This window comes from Gallus gallus, chromosome 1, assembly GCF_016699485.2.
Source record: "Gallus gallus isolate bGalGal1 chromosome 1, bGalGal1.mat.broiler.GRCg7b, whole genome shotgun sequence".
Classification (NCBI taxonomy): Eukaryota; Metazoa; Chordata; class Aves; order Galliformes; family Phasianidae; genus Gallus; species Gallus gallus.
In genome coordinates this window covers 189,399,104-189,415,683 of record NC_052532.1, presented here as the reverse complement: position 1 = coordinate 189,415,683, position 16,580 = coordinate 189,399,104, and the positions used below count along the sequence as shown (strand labels likewise).

General features: G+C 37.5%; 1 protein-coding gene across 35 annotated transcripts in view; it reads left to right on the top strand.

The window, feature by feature from the left end:
• DLG2 (discs large MAGUK scaffold protein 2) overlaps window positions 1–16,580 on the top strand; it is a 999,237-nt gene that overhangs the window by 733,989 nt on the left and 248,668 nt on the right. For 23 of the 35 annotated variants that reach the window (XM_040647185.2, XM_040647172.2, XM_025146908.3 and 20 more), the window contains one exon: window positions 757–912. The exons of the other annotated variants lie outside the window; for them this stretch is intronic. In XM_040647185.2, the coding sequence (XP_040503119.1) occupies window positions 757–912 (156 nt within the window). The remainder of the gene's footprint in view (window positions 1–756; window positions 913–16,580) is intronic. 35 annotated transcript variants of the gene reach the window in all.

Genomic DNA, 16,580 nt, shown 5'->3' with positions numbered 1-16,580 from the left:
CCTCACAGGCTGCTGTCCGTGGTTTGAAGCTGCAGTGTGAAATGGCTGTAGCCTTGTCAACGAGGTTACCTGTTGGAGATGTGGTGTGCATAATCACATGTTGAAGGCTGAATTTGTAAAGAGAGCAAATGAAATTTGCTTTAAATGAATTGACTGCCAGTGAGATGAATGGCTTACATACTTTGTTACTATCTCTACCGTGTTCTAGGATATGGCTCACTTTGACTGTTCTGTGCTCTGCTGGTAAAGTTTCAGGATGCTGGGGCAGAAGAATGGTGTTTTAACAAATAATGTGTACTTCATCTTAAGTTACTGGTGAAAAATACCCCTTTTCAGAAAATAAGCATTGTATTATCTTCTAAGTGGTAACATAAATAATGCACAAAGTTAATAAGATCACAGAGAGCTGTTAGATTAAAAAAAGGAAAAAGAGGAAAAAAAAAAAACCAGAAAGAAAGCAGAGCATTTGGGAAAAACTGTCACCAAACATCGGGGATAAGGTATTCCCTTTCAGTACCACATTTCCCATAAACCAGTTTTATGCCACACTTATGTTGGGTCTGTAAAAGCAACTGCTCATATGCTGTAATACTGTGTTTCAAATTTTGATGTTTCCTTTAACAGCACACTTGTCAGAAAAGCCCTACCAAAAGGATCTTGACAGATTTGCTGTGCATGCTTTTAAACTTATTGCTGTGTTTTCTTTATGTTCTCAGCCACTAATATGCACCTGATCTTTTGTCTCTGTATCACCAGGCCTCCTGAACCTGTTTACAGCACTGTGAACAAACTGTGTGATAAACCACCTTCTCCTAGGCACTATTCCCCTGTCGAGTGTGACAAAAACTTCCTTCTTACAGCTCCCTATCCCCACTACCACATAGGCCTGCTCCCTGACTCTGAGATCACCAGGTACTGCATGCGCTTCTTCCTCACCTCCTTTGTTAGAGTGCATGAACATCGCTAGGTTTATCTCATAGTTTGCACCTTCACCATAGATCTTTTTCTACAGCTTGTGCTTATTTTTAACCATGCTTTCACATTTGCACCACTGGAAGATATATGCTACTTTGGTATATAATTTTGGTCATCCAAAATCCAGTGATGATTACAGGCAATGTTTTAATCCATTGGAATGGTGCTCTAAAATAGGCTATGTCGTATCGATCACATTTTACAACTTAATTCAGTATACATTTCTCTGTAATTATGTAAAATGACTAAGACTTCACTGAAAGATGTAGTAATTTAGTTGGAATTCAATCATTTTGTTTCTGTGTTGTGCGTAGTTTTTTCACTGACTATCTTTGGGTTTACAGAATAGCTACATAAGCCATTGAAAGAAAATGAGAAAAAGAAAAAATAACCACCTACCTCACTAAGTCATAGCTGAGAGTACATTTAAAATTTAGCAATCTATAGGCTAGCTGTGCTCTTAGAAGACAGTGAATAAAACCTACAATAATGAACATTTCCATAATTGAAAAAATAGAAGACATTGCTATAAAATAGGCAGCGATTACCTCCAAGATAAAGGTTAAGAAATAAATTACACTGTTCAAAACTGTATGCTAGTATAACTTAGCCAGGTATTCTTCTGTCGCTTATTAGTGTAATAACAAACTATTTACAAACAGGATCTAGGAGTCAAGAGTTAGGCACGAGTTTTGAAATAGGTATCGTGTGCTTCCTTTGTCAGGATAATAAATGAAAAAAACCTACCATCTTTTATATGCTACAGAAGGAGAAAAAATAATTGTATTTGAAACTTTGATCATAGACATTTACTACAAAAAAAAAAAAACCTGCTTTTCAAAGAAAAGAGAACTGTGGGAAGAAGAGAGCATAAGTTTGTGAGTGGAAAGTAAAATGATAAATCAATGTAAGATACAATAACAGGAAAGAAACCCTGGAGATTAGAAAAACATCTGTGAAAGGCATTGCAGTACTATAAAATAGAAAGATAAATTAAAAAAACCTAGTAATACTTGCTAGTGAAGAATGCAGCAGATGTGGTAGGACTATACAGAAGCTGTTGGTTTCTTCTGATGAAAACTGTGTGGCTTCTAGAATTTGTAACAAGATGCTTAATCACTACACAGAGTGATTAGTCCAGCTGTTGAGACCAGTAAAAATATAGTGGAAAAACATTGATAAGGGCAACATTTTATAAAGGTGCTAAGCACTAGTAGATCTGTACACAATACCTGAATGTCTCTGCAGATGCTATTGTTGAAGGAAGTGAATAGTCAGAAAGTAGTAAAATGACTTCAGGCCTTTAGGTACACAAGTACTTTGTTATATCATAATGCTTCTGTGTGCTTAGAGACAGACAACAGAAGAGGTTGTTATAAAAGTATTCTTTAATCAACAGTGGTCATTTTAAAAAGAAAAAAAAAAAAAAAAAACAACTTAAAAGTGGAACTAGTGGCTTCTAGGGGAATTTGTTGCCATGTAAATGGAGCTTGTTAACCATAGACAGGTGCAATCCATTGCTCGGTAAGTTATCTCTATGGTTGGGACTATCAGGTCTATGGGGTTAGCGTGGGGGAAAAGGTTGAATTTTTTAAAGGGTACCACCTGCTGACCACCTACTCAGATGCCAATAATCAGTGGAGCCCTGGAAAGCTCGCAGAACTGGGCCATTTGTGCTGCCAGTAATTCTCTACATCCTTTTGTTTTATTATGTGATTGAACACTCACTTGGTCATCAGACATTTGATGATCTGACGCCAGGACTTAAAAAACAGGGGTTTGTTCAAATGTCAGCTAACAGTTCTCTTTAATAACAAGGTTTTATTTCTCATCATTCCAGTTTAACATAAAATTAAGCCCTATTCCCTGTACATTTAACCAGCTTCAGTGTTCCAACAAAAACTGCAGAGATAACAAAAAGACGAGAAAAGACACAATTCATGGTTTAATGCTCTGCAATATGCTTTGCTACATGCTGTGACAGGGGCGACTGATTGCTATCATTTATTCTTCCTTCCCACTGTGCAATTACATTTAGATGGAAAATATGACCATTTTTGATATTCGCAAATGCTGTCATCTTTTCCCCTGGACTCTGAATAATTGACCATGGAGGAAGCCATTTGAGATATTTTTCACCAAGATGCCTTTGGTGAGGAAAGAGACAGCATTATGACATATACCATAATCCAATCTCCAAAACAGACTCAGTATTTACGTTTGGACACTGTATAGTAGGGAAGTATTAAGCTCATTTTAAACCTAATTGAAGTGGCTATTTTTTAGAAGTGTTCATTGTGCACAGCCCTAAATTTCAGAAAAGTAATGTTGTCTCAGGGATGTGTTGAGTTGAATATTTGGAAGAGCCAATCCATACAAAGACCTTCTTCTGAATCTGCAGCTGTGCTACTACTATGTCTTTTGAAAACTGGTATAAAAAAAATCTCCAAATATTGCCCAAGTATCTTGAAAGGTCTCCATTTATCTATCTGAATTTGTCCCTGTTTCTCCAGGTTATTTACTTCCTTCTCTCTCTTCAAACATGAAGAGTTCTTGGTCTTCTTGCAGGCTTCCTTGAAATAGTTTTTCATTGGAATTTGTCAGCCCTAGGCTTGTGGAGGAAGTTGCAGGGATACTTCACTTGTTTTGGTAACTGCACTCATTGTCATATGTCTGTGTTCCAATACTCAGAATCTACTGGTGAACCTCAAATCATTTGGCTTGACAAATAACTATTCCAGAGGAAGAGGAACATGATGTCTTGTTCTCCCAACTGAAATGCTTGTAAGCCAGCCAACTCCTTTCAAATTGCTGCTCCAGATAATTTGTCAGCCACTCCTCAGATGATCGCTTTGTCAAGGCTCATTAACTTAATAGGCAAAGAGAATTCATAGGCCAAATCTTTATTTGTCTATAATAAATATGGTTTTATAACCTTTGCTTTTATGGTGGTCTGTCTGGGTCCCTATGTAGCTTAGCAGTCTAGGAGAATATACTCCAATTTTAGGATGAAAGTAGTTTGGTTTTGATCAGTTAATGTGAATTGACATTAACAGTGCTATGTTGATGTACAACATCAAATATGAAAATATGTCCCATTGAAGGCAGAAGTAGAGAGAGAATTTTGGAGCAGTAAGTTTTCCTCTGAGAGAACCAAGTGTGAATGGAGCAGGGAATTCATATTCTGTCCTCTGTCATTATTGACAATTATGTGTATAATTAGATTACTGTCAGACAAAAAAATTGTGGCTCATAGGCTAACGGTGTTTCTACAAGTAAGAGACTTTGTTTCTGCACTATGTAAAAAAATGTTGTATTTGTTAAGACTAAGTGCTGAGAAATGCACTGCATTCACAAGACATACTTCAGTTCTGTCCAGAATTGACTTGCCTGTCTTCAGTGAAATCCTCTTGGCACTCCAGTTACCAGAACAGTTTTTGCTAAAAGCCAGTTCCAATATTGTTGATTTGTATTTGTTTTTGTTTTTGTTTTTTTTCCATAGGAATTTACATTTTTCTTAGGCTTTTGATCATGAAATGGTGTGATTGCATCAATATTTTTTAATGCATCTAGTGGAAGGAACCATGCTTTCTAGTCATGGGAGAAAAGCTAGAGAACATCTCTGGAAAATAAAAATATGGGAAAATTTTATTCATCTTAAGTATGGCTTTTTTGGATGCTCAGATCCTACCTATGGGGCTTGGGTCATTGGACTGAAAATATTTGGCTTACTTTTAGAATCAAGATTACTTTCTTGAAACCAGGATCAGTTCTGACTGACACTGATTTTCAGCCTTCGGCAGTGTAGTTAATGATTTTGTGTTTTGTTTTCCCAGCCTATGAAAGGGTCTTAACAGTGATCACACAGAGCTTCTCTGAAAACTAATGCTGTGAGAGAGAATAATATTGGTACATGGATCTAGAGCAAAGCCTTTTACAGGAAGCATGCTATTTTCGCTGATATTCAGGGGTGACTCAGCAACAAATAATTCAGAAAAGCAACACGTATAAGTGTACTAAAGTGTCTACACATTAAGTGGATATGGGTAAGGTGCCTATAACATCCATTACCTTAATGATTGATATGTGGAGCTGCTTCTCCCACATGTTCCCACATTCTCCACATAAACACACAATAGTCACTACACTCAGTAGTCTCTGCAGTCAGACTAGTGTGTTCCTGCAGCGCTAAGCATTGCTGCTTATGGTCACTTCATTTTAGGGACCCCTTGGATCCCTCTGCAGGCAATGAAAGAACAGCTGAGAAGATTCCAATTGCTTTTTACCGATTGTGGCAAGAAGCTATTCCAAAATGGGAGTGAATGGTGGGCTTCTTTGATGCCCACTGCAATTGCATCCTTCTCTGTGCAGATTTTTCTTCACAATAACAGGGTTGGTTTTGCACCAATGACTCCACCACACTGCTCTCTCACTCCTCCTGCAACAAACAAGGGAAGAGAATATAATGAAAGAGAAGCTCATGTGTTGAGATCACTCACCAATTACTGCCACAGATGAAACAAACTTAGCATAGGGACACTTAGAACAGGGAGATTAATGTAGCTTATTGCTTATTAATAGCAGACTATAGCAATGGGAAGTGCAGGGGGACAGCCTGCTCCACAGTGGGCCTCTCCTGGGCCACAGGAATCTCCTGTTCTGTGCGTGGAGCACCTCCTGCCCTCTTTCGGCACTGACCTGCAGAAGGTCCCTTGTGGAGCCTCAGCCCCCCACTACCAAAACCTTGCCATATAAGCCCAACACAGTAGCCCATTGGGAACAAGCTTACTGTCAAAATGATGCATGTAGCTGTACTTGTGAGTGCCTACTTTCCAGGGAGGCTCTTGTCATCATTACTGAAACTCACATCATACAGGAGTACTCATCGTCCCATTTGCAATCTCATGTGTTTAATAGGGGAATTATATCTCCCCAAGAACATCTAGCCATATTCTGAGCTTTCTGAAATGCCTGACAACCTGGAGATGGAATCTATCAAGGAGGCAGTAAAAAGGACAGAGATTAAGAAATCCAGTCTTCAGCTTGCCCCTCATAAACACAACCACGTTCTTAAAATGATTTCTTCCTGTTTTAGTCAGATTCATCTACTTATTAGAAAATTTCAATTACAAAATTGAAAGTGAGTCTTTTTAGGTAAACGATTTTAAATATTCAATATGAGAATTTTAGCAGATTGGTATTTTTTCCTATTAATATTATGGATTGAAGATCTGGATGGACCTGCCTCTTACACAGTGCAATCACAAGCAGCAAGCTTATGTGTAGGAACTAACACCACTAAACAGCACTATTTAAAGTCATTGGAAGAGGATAAGTGAACAAATCTTTGAACAGCAAAATCGGAGACACTGATGTTCAACTAATTCAGTGTAAGTGGAAACAATGTCATCCTATAGTCACAAAGGAGAAATAGTGTTAGAAAATGAAATGTAAATGTTTAAAATAAGCCTCAGTAAAGTATCTCAATGAAACCATAAGGTGGCGTTTTCAAAAATGACTTTAAGACTCATCTGTGCCTAAACGTGTTTAGGTATTCAGAGGTACAGAGCATACATCAGCTCCGAAGCAATTTAAGATATTAAACTGGGCACCACAGTGCCTGGCTTGGGTACTGCTCTTCACACTGATGGGTACTAAAGCACCCTGTTGTTGCTGATTTAGTGAGAGTTAGCTATTTTAGTGCTATGACCTTAACTCTTCAAACAACATCCTTATAAATTCAGTACCTCTTTAACTCTGGAAGACATTTCCAGAAATAAGCCTGATGCTTTTGATTCATAGGTGGGAATATATGTTGCAGTGGTTGACAAGATGCAGTCCAGCTGCATACAGCTACATGCGTGTTATGCTCTCCTGGGCTGGGCTGCTTCAGAATACAACTCCAAAATTCTAGTATTATATAGCTATTTGCAATAATGCAAAACAAAACCAGTATAAACCGTGTTGATCAACTGTCTACAACCAGCATGCAGTATCTTGTTGTGGGTTGTACCTGCTGGGGAATCAAACTCCCGAGACACTTAAATTATTTAGGATCTTTTGAAAATGGTAAAAATGTACTGTGATTGTCCCTTTTTACATTTAATTAACAATTTTAAAATCTCCATAGTAACGATTTCTTACAATTTTTTTTTAATCCTGACTCAAGTGTTGTCTTTAAGTAAATGATCCAGTCATATAACTGTTGTCATTTATGAAAGAAAAATGATGAAGCCTCAGCCTCAGTTTTCAAGTTATTTTGCATGGATGAATCTCTGACCTTAATAACCACTAATATTCCTGTAGACTCTCTTATGCTCTTTCTTTTTTATTTAATGAGGAGATTTCTATTTTGGACACTATTAATTAGAACAATTAGGAAGATGCACCTTTAAAAAACTGAGAGAGATGATTACAGGAGAAACTTAATCTGTAGAGGCATAAAATCACTACAGTTCAAGTGTTTAATTATGTAAAGTTACAGGAGCTTTTCAGGTTAAGATGGAATGCTTCAGGTTAGCGCTGCTGGGGTTTATTTCCAGTTGTGCTGCTGACTAAATATGTTTACTTGAACAAATCACTTAATTCTATTTGCCCTACTTTAACTATCAGTAAAATAATCTTCTTACTCAGTTATATTGAGAAGGATAAGTAATATCAATACACAGAAGATTTTTTAATTATTTTTTTTTAAAGGAAAAAATAAGTTGTTTCTATTCTATCATTTGGGCAACATTTTGTACGATGGGAATAGCCTAAGAAGTCTCATGATTTTCTTGGCTGTATTAGCCAAAGTATCACCAGCAAGTCAAGAGAGGTGATCCTTCCCCCATACTTAGCAATTGTGAGGCTATACTTGGAGTACTGTGTTCAGTTCTCAGGCCTCTGTTACAAGAGGGACATGAACATACTGGGGAGAGTCCAACAAAGGGCCACTAAGATGATGAAGGGCCTGGAGCTCCTCTGCTGTGAGGAAGGCTGAGGGAGCTGGGACCATTCAGACTGGAGAAGATGAGGCTCAGGTGGATATCATCAATATCCATAAATACCTGAAGGGAGGATCCAAAGAGAACAGAGTCAGGCTTTTGCCAGGTCAAGAAGCAATGGGAAGAAAGTGGAGCACAGGAGTTTCCCTCTGAATATCAGGAAGCATTTCTGTGCTGTGTGGGTGACATAGCAGTGGAAAAGATTTCTGAGAGAGGTCATGAAGTCTTCCCCTTACAGATCTTCAAAAGCCACCTGGAGATGGTGTTGAACAAATGGATCTAGATGTTCCTGTTTGAGAAGGGATTGGGACAGATAGATTCAGAGATTCCTTTCAACCTCAGCCATTCTGTGATTTTGTGAATGTATGGTTTGATTTTCAGAATTACTGTGTTTTCTTGAGTTGCAGATCTACTTTAGTTTATGTACTACATCCACTGAAGTTAAACTGTACATTCTTAGCTCATAAAATGGACAGAGATATTAACATAGTTTAGTTAAACAGAATATTTTCTTTCCTAGGTCTTTAGAGAAGAAAAAGTTGTCATTTCTTAGTAAAAGAACATCTAACCCACTGGTATTAAAATTTTCCTGCTGCCATGATTACAGACATACCCACAGAAAGACATTTGGGAGAAAAGGAGGAAGATGTCTCCTTCCTTTTCAGTCCTGTAAGAAAGCTCTGAAATTCAGACTCTGTGAAAGACAAAGCAAACAATCCTGAATTTTGGAGTGCCTATCCTATGCCTTTTTTAGACTAATGATGAAGACTGGAATCAGGTCACTTTTGGCTGTTTCGTACTTGAGTTTTGGCCTGTGCAGTCAGCCACTCTGTGTGGGGAGGCTGAGGTGGACTATGGCCCTTGAAATTGAAATTTTACCTGATGTCTGTTTCGCCTGACAGGGGCTACCAGTTTCTCTTTATCACAGTCATGGAATAGCTTGGGTTGGAAGGGGCCTTAAAGATCATTTAGTTCCAACCCCCCTGCAGTTGGCAGGGTTGCCCAGGACCTCATCCAGCCTGGTCTTGAACACCATCCAGGGATAGTTCATTTATAACTAAGTCCACCACACCACTATGTTGTTTGAAACATCTTCTGGTCTATGAATGTATTCTAAAATACCTTTGAAACAGTTTGTCCAGCAAGATAGAGCACTAGAGCTCCACACGATGTTCATTCAGATGCGTCAGGATGTTAGGAGAAATTTAAACCCACGTTTTTAATATTGGTTCCATATCAGGTTTGGGTGTATTCAGAACAGATGACAAAGGTTTGATAGTGTCCCTCTGCACGAGGGTGCTACAAGAGCAAGTTGGAGCCATTCACTAATTCAGATCTTGTCCACAGTGCTGACAGTTAATGGCAATTATTAACTTATTACCTGGCAACTGTCTAAAGGCCAAGGTGAGAAATGAGTTTGGAGATTTCAGTTTTCATTCCTGTGGACAAGTTTCCACATAATAAAAATCATCACTCTGTCTGTCATAGCAATTGCTAGACTCTCAGCTCATCAGAGAAGCCAAGAATAGATTTAACCTGGAGAACAAATTACTCTTTTTACCCCAAGAGAGAGTTCTTTGAGCTTAGAAATGAAATATGACTGTGGAGACAGGGTAAATAATGCTACCCTGTGGCTGCCTATGCAGTACATATTGGAGGAAGAATAATTTCCAAGGTTACATCTACACAAAAAGAGTAAGAAAGCTTGCTGGTTAGAGCAGAGAGCTGAAAACAGAAATTTCTCTGCACTTCTGGCAGGTCATATGACCCTTGGCAAATTTCACCTTTCCTTCAAATTTGTCCAGTTGTGAAATACATGACACACATCCACAGAATCCAACAACCATCAGTTAAAATGTATTTCCAGCAGGTGCAAGTAGGCATGATTTTTTCTACTGCATAAACAAGTGTGATCATTAGTACCAAATGCAGTGTTAGGAAGCATCGTTACAAGCAGGTGGGACCTCTAATTATATCAGTGTAATTTGTCATGAAAATGCAACAGAATTATAACAGCAGCAGTAATGACCCTTCCCTCAGCCCTATGCTAGTCTTGTTTTACACTGCAGTTATCCCACTGGAGTAGTATATTGCTGAATCAGGCTTTCAAATTATTTTCTATCTAATTATCACCATTTATTATTGTTGACATAAAGCATGTATGTAGATTTTTCTAAATATGTCCATTATTGTTGGTTTTCTCAGTTAAGTAAGGTCTGAATTGGAATGGAGAGATGTCTAAAATGTGCTTGTGAAACAGAAATTAGGAGGTAGCGCTCCTTGCTGAGTCTGTGCACAGCCAATACTACAAGTCCAATCATGGACACTGTTTTCAAGATATAATAAAACAGAATGAGCTGTTTAAGCTCAATCCTCATCTCTTGTAGTCACTGATTTCACAGTACTTTACTTTTTCCTAGCCAGAATCATATAATACTAGTTAATGGAGTAGTCAGAAACACAGAAATACAGAGTATAAAAACTCCTGACATGATGGGATCCATCTCCTCAGTCTAACGTAAAATTTCTATATATTTTCCCACTATCAGAATGTACTTGTATGTTTATGGATCAATGAGAACAATATTTACTTCCTGTGGTTAAAGGAAAAATTCACCTCAGTAGTTAAGGGCTAAAAGAGCGAGAACAGGTTCTTCTGCCATTTCATTATTTTTAAATGGATATAAACCACCATTAGAAAAAAAAAAGTAATCAAATGTTTATATGTTTCTCAGACTTGTGCAGAAATATATATTATGTATCACATTTCCTATTTCCAAAAAGGCATTTGTTGTTATTTGAAAATAGGGCCTATATAATTGAAACCATTTGTTTTCAGACGCTTCAGTGCGATATAAGTAATGACAACAATAACCATAAAGATTTTAAGATGCTTATTTAAATTTTAGCTGGACTGAAACTCTCAAAAGTACTTTGGGGGATGTTCCACATTCTTCCCTTATTCAGTCTGGAAACATAATTAGTATAAAGAGGCTTATGAAAATTGGGAAAATAGCAGAGAGAAACACCAAAATTGTAGGAAACTAAACATTCCCTTACCCACACAGTGCATTAATGTACATATGTTAAAATTAGCCAGTTGTTTTTAAATACCATCTGGATTGTAATAAACACTACCCTTATTTAAAGTTAAGCTTTGCTTTTGGTGTGGAGAGGACTGCTAATTTTTTTTTTTCGTATTGATTTAAACTCATTTTCACCTAAATATATCTCTAAATGTTTGTACTATTTAAGAGACATGGAAGATGCTGAGCAAAATTTTAAAAACCACTAAGCAAATCAATATCCTAGAGAGAAAATTGCCAGTTGTAAAATGCTAGGTGAGCTTTCAGATGCTCTCATGAGTCAAAGTGCAACTCATTTTCTGTAAAATACAGATTTGGAAGTACCTAAATTACATTTGAAAGTGAAATGTGAGCTACTAACTGAATACAGGCTGAAGATATACAGGCAAGAATCTGTTTAAATTCCATAGTTTGTCATAGAATCATCAAGGTTGGAAAAGCCCTCCAAGATCATCCAGTTCAACCATCCAACTACCACCAACATTTCCCACTAAACCATGTCCCTTAGTACCACATCTAAATATTTCTTGGACACCTCCAGAACAGTGACTCCAACACCGTTCTGGGCAGCCTGTTCCAGTACCTAACCACACTTTCAGAGAAGTTTTTCCTAACTTCTAATCTAAATCTCCCCTGGCACAACTTGAGACCATTCCCTCTAGTCCTATCTGTAGTTTCATGGGAGAAGAAGCCGACCCTCACCTTGCCACAATCTCCTTTCAGGTAGTTGTAGAGAGTAATAAGGTTTCCTCTGAGACTCCTCCAGACTAAATAATCCATTCCCTCAGCCATTCCTCTTAAGACTTGTGCTCCAGACCCCTCAGAGCTTTGATGCCCTTCTTTGAACACACTCCAGAGCCTCGATGTCTTTCTTGTAGAGAGGGACCCAAACGGAACACAGTACTCAAGGTGTATCCTCACCAGTGCTGAGTACAGGAGGATGATCACTTCCTTACTCCTGCTAGCAACACAATTTCTGATACAAGCCAGGATGTCATTGGCCTTCTTGGCCATCTGGGCACACTGCTGTCTCATGTTCGGCTGATCATTGACCTACACTCCCGGGTCCTTTTCCTCTACATGGTCTTCTAGCCACTCTGCCCCAGGCTTGTAGCATTGCCTGGGGTTGTTGTGGCCAAAGTGTAGGACCTGGCACTTGATCATGCTGAGCTTCATCCCACTGGCCTCAGCCCAGCTATCCATCCTGTCCAGATCCCTCTGTAGCGCCTTCCTACCCCCAGGCAGATCAGCACTTCCTGCCAGCTTGGCATCATGGCACTTCTGCTCCGTTTCCCCTTTTGGATATTAAATTTTTCTTCTCTTCACCTCTCAAATGGAAAGTAGGTTGAGTATACACTTGGTAGAACATTTTGCCAGCCCATTTTTAATTCCAATTAAAGTAATTTACTCAAGCTGACTTGCGTCTGTTTTTTTCTCACTACACTACGTGGTGTGAGAAAGCGTAGCACAGCCCTTTGGGAAGAATATTTTAAAGCTACTTTAAAGCTATTTTAAAGGCATTTCTTGGGTTACAGGACTTACTACATGTTGGCCACCAAAATAATCTGATGATTACTTAAAAATGTTTTTTTTTTCTTCTAGTCTTAGCTTCTAATGATGTAACCCTGCACTGGTTAAATATGACTTCAGAGCTTTAATACTTATGCTACAAATTCCAATTCTGCATCATAGAATCATAGAATTGCAGGGGGTGGAGGGGACCTCAAAAGATTATTGAGTCCAACCCTCTGCTAAAGGAGGTTCCCTACATTAGGTATTAAAATGAAGTCATTGGAAAAAACTTGAGGATTTTTTCTTGGCTTATTTTTTTCAGATTTTGCTAAGAAAACAAAGGAAAAAATGCACATTACATGTACAGAAAGGGTTACAAGCTCTACACATCCTTGAATTTTGTGGAAGTTTAGTTATGCAACTGACCTTTTTGGATTGGACCTAAATTTAGCTAAATTGTCATTGTAAATATGCATGTAAAATTTACTAATGTTTTAAGATCTTAATGAGTTTTTTCTTCAAAAGGATTTTTAAAGAATAGCACTAAAGGCAGCCAGCTTATCTAAATTTCTTCTTGCACTGCATGGAACTATTACTGTTGCTGCCTAAAAAGCAAACTCAATAGAAATGACAAGATATTAAAATACATGTTTAACTAAGAAAGGGCAGGAAGAAAAGATCTAATCTGAATTCAAAATTAAAAATTCTATATTGTTAAGGATATACTAGGCTAGATACATCACAGTCCCAAGGAAGATGCAAAGAGAATTTATTTTTCCAAATATTTCCACATTCCACACAGAAAGTGGTTAATTGCACTGATAATTTGAGTTGATTACAGTATCTTTTGAGGATCATTATATACTTGCTTTTATGGTGTTTAAATCACTATAGAGGTGAAGTGGGGAGCCAGAAAGAGAAGATAACTCTACAGAGTGAGATTAGGTTTTTATATAAGGCCTCAAAGACCACAAATTACTTTCCATCTGATTACAAAGATTTCCAAAAAATCTGTATTCTGAATAGCAGTAACTTTGTCCTAAAGACAAACTTTCCTAAAAAGCAGCCTGAAAATAGCATCATGTATTGCACTTTGGAAAAGCAGAATGTATCAGCATGCACACTTGAAATGCACTGTTACCAACATGGGGGACTACCCATCACTTAAACTGAGTGCCACTTGTTGCTGCCTGATGGCAGAAGGATGCATCTTCACAGCCTGATGCAAGACTATTCAGATAAGCCTGAGCTGGCTCTAGACAAATTAGCTTGGCTGATTTATCAATACAGCCTGTTTCCAATAAATGCACAAATTGATAGTTGACTTGGATATAGTCAGCAATATGTGTTCTGTTCAGTTTAGTTGCTGAGCTGATGAACATTGCACAAGCTGTAATCAGGACTCAGCCTGTTCAGGATTCAATTACAAGGAGCTGCAAGTAGGAGGACTTTTCAGTATCTGTAACTGTGTGGCTATACAGGCTTGTGTGGAAGAAGTCACACAGGTTTGGCTAGGATAAAAACTCATGCCATACTGTCACTGCACCATATAGAAGAGAATCACTTCTGATTTTCTGACTCAGCAGCATGAGTAAATGTTGGTAGTTTTTCATATCAAGACCTTACAATCATTTTGTATATTCCACTACTTCAATTACAGCATAAAATGTCTAGTTTTACAAAGATATCCAAAGTAATTAGCTTTTTTATTTCCCCCATGTTCAAATTCATGGTTGTCTTTGAAATCTGAGGTGTTATATACAATCTTGAAGCTGAAGGGGGTGAAACTTCTCCTGGTTGGTATGCATAGCAGTTAGAATGGAAAGTGTGCAAAGAGAGCAATTTACTCCTGTCATATCTAAATTCTAGTATATTCTTCCTAATGGATTTATCTGGTTTCCCAAATGCTTCTTGTAGTCATCACTCAACTAGCATTTACATAGGTATTCTATGCTTTAGCAGAACTAGGTCTTTCAACTAGTATACTGGAGGATAGTTCTTTGGAAGCAAAAATTTAGGACTCAAACCACACTGGCAGTGATTAAAACACTGGAGTCATTCAGCATGTTTCTTTTCTTTGTCCTTTTTTTTATTTCTGATACAATTTTGCATAATACAGCCAGGGCTGAGTTTCCTATTTTGACATAGGCAAGGTTAGGCAGCAGAGGTCCACAAGGGAAGGAGAATTACACCAATTTTGTGGGAGTTTGTATAACCCAAGAGCAAACATGTCAACACTTAACCATGAGTAGCTTCATACTTTCCTATCATAGCTTGTCAAGAAATTTTCATTCCCCGTCACATGACATTTCAGTGGTTACTTCTCAAAAAGTCCCAATCTATTTAAATGTATTACTGGGTAACTTTTGTGAAGAACAGCAACTCACTGAAAAATAAATTCTTAAATCATTGCAGAGGTCAGTCTTTTTGCTGTTGACTTAAATAAGTCAAGGAGTATGAACCATTGCTGAGTAGTAAACCTTAAAACACACTGCTGACATATAAAATTCTAGTTATTAGTAATCATCATTTTGAGAGAGATTTTTTATAGTTGATGTAGATTTGCTTTTTAGTAGGATAGAGTGTGCTGTATCATTTTGTCCAAGTCAAACGTTTGTGTTTTCATGTTTAAATTTGCCAGTTCTGCTACTCCTGTATTACCATTTTATACCAGAAAAAAAAATAAAAAAAATAAAAAAGAGCCTCATCTTAATTAATGTCAAGTAATGGCGATGTGGCATTGATGCAGGTTATAAAATGACAGGTTTTCTTTGGCTAGCCCACAGAAATAGTGAAGAGTACAAATTAATTTTAGTCTTGTCTACCTAAATGTACTTATATTGCTCCTGTCATGGTAAGAGTCTGGACATCTAATTTATCTTTGTTTATTTAGGGACAGAGAGTTGACAAACAGAGAGACTAAATGGCTTTAGTAGGTCTGAAAGGAAATTTGCAGCGAAGTTGGGAAGTTTCAGACTCACTTGCCAAAAGGAGCAATGTCTGAATTGTATATAAATGGAGTCTGCATCAACAATAACAATGATAGGCTTAACAGTGAAATACAAATTTAAATGAATTTAGATGCCTCAAGGCTGTAGAATGAATCCAATTCTATCCTTGATCCAGGAGAAAAAAAGAAGTAATCAAACTATTCCACTTAACTTGGGTGAAAAAAGGAGCACTGTATACTCAGATATAACAGATGAGTGAAAGAACTCTTTGGGTTTACTGATCTATGTTTGTCCAGTTATATTAACAGAACTGATGAAAAAAATTATTGAAACACTTTTATTTATAATAGCAGACATCTCTGATAAGTTAGAAGAGAGGCATAGCATGGAATAAAATAATAAATTATTCATTTGTGAATTCTAAACACAAGAGCCTATTGCCATGGAATTTCCTGCCAATCTTGTGTATGCAAGATTTGAAAATGTTGGATGACCTTTCAGTGCATGGGCTTATCCTCACACTGCCATTTGTATCATCTGAGTAATCCATGCTTTCTAGGTGAAGAACTTCATTGATCAAATGGTATCCATGAGCTCTCTGTAGAACTGTTTAATCCTCAAAAAGTAATGTATAGAGAATTGAAGCTAAAAGCTGCAATGTTAGCTTAGTTCATGCGCACATGATAAATGCAGACACAAAATGTCCATCTCCAAAAACAGTTTCCTTGCAATGCTATTTTTTTTTTCTTTTAAGTGCTAAATGCTGGTGGAATTCTTTTCTAAATCTTTGCTAAGATGGGATGAGTTGGTGATATAAATCCAACTGTGATCACTTTTATTGGTGGTCTCTGATTTGAGGAGCTTCCTGCTTCCTTGTTCCCCACTGTATGTCTGTTATTCATACACTGTCTCCTAGCAATGTTTTTTTCTCTTACTGTACCCAGCACAGTTCATTCTGACCCACAATATTTGGGAACCAAAGCACAAAGTTACTTGCAGAGATAAACAATTGGTTGAAAGCAACGAAACAAGATTATATTCTAGATAAAACTATTTATCTAATGAGTGAG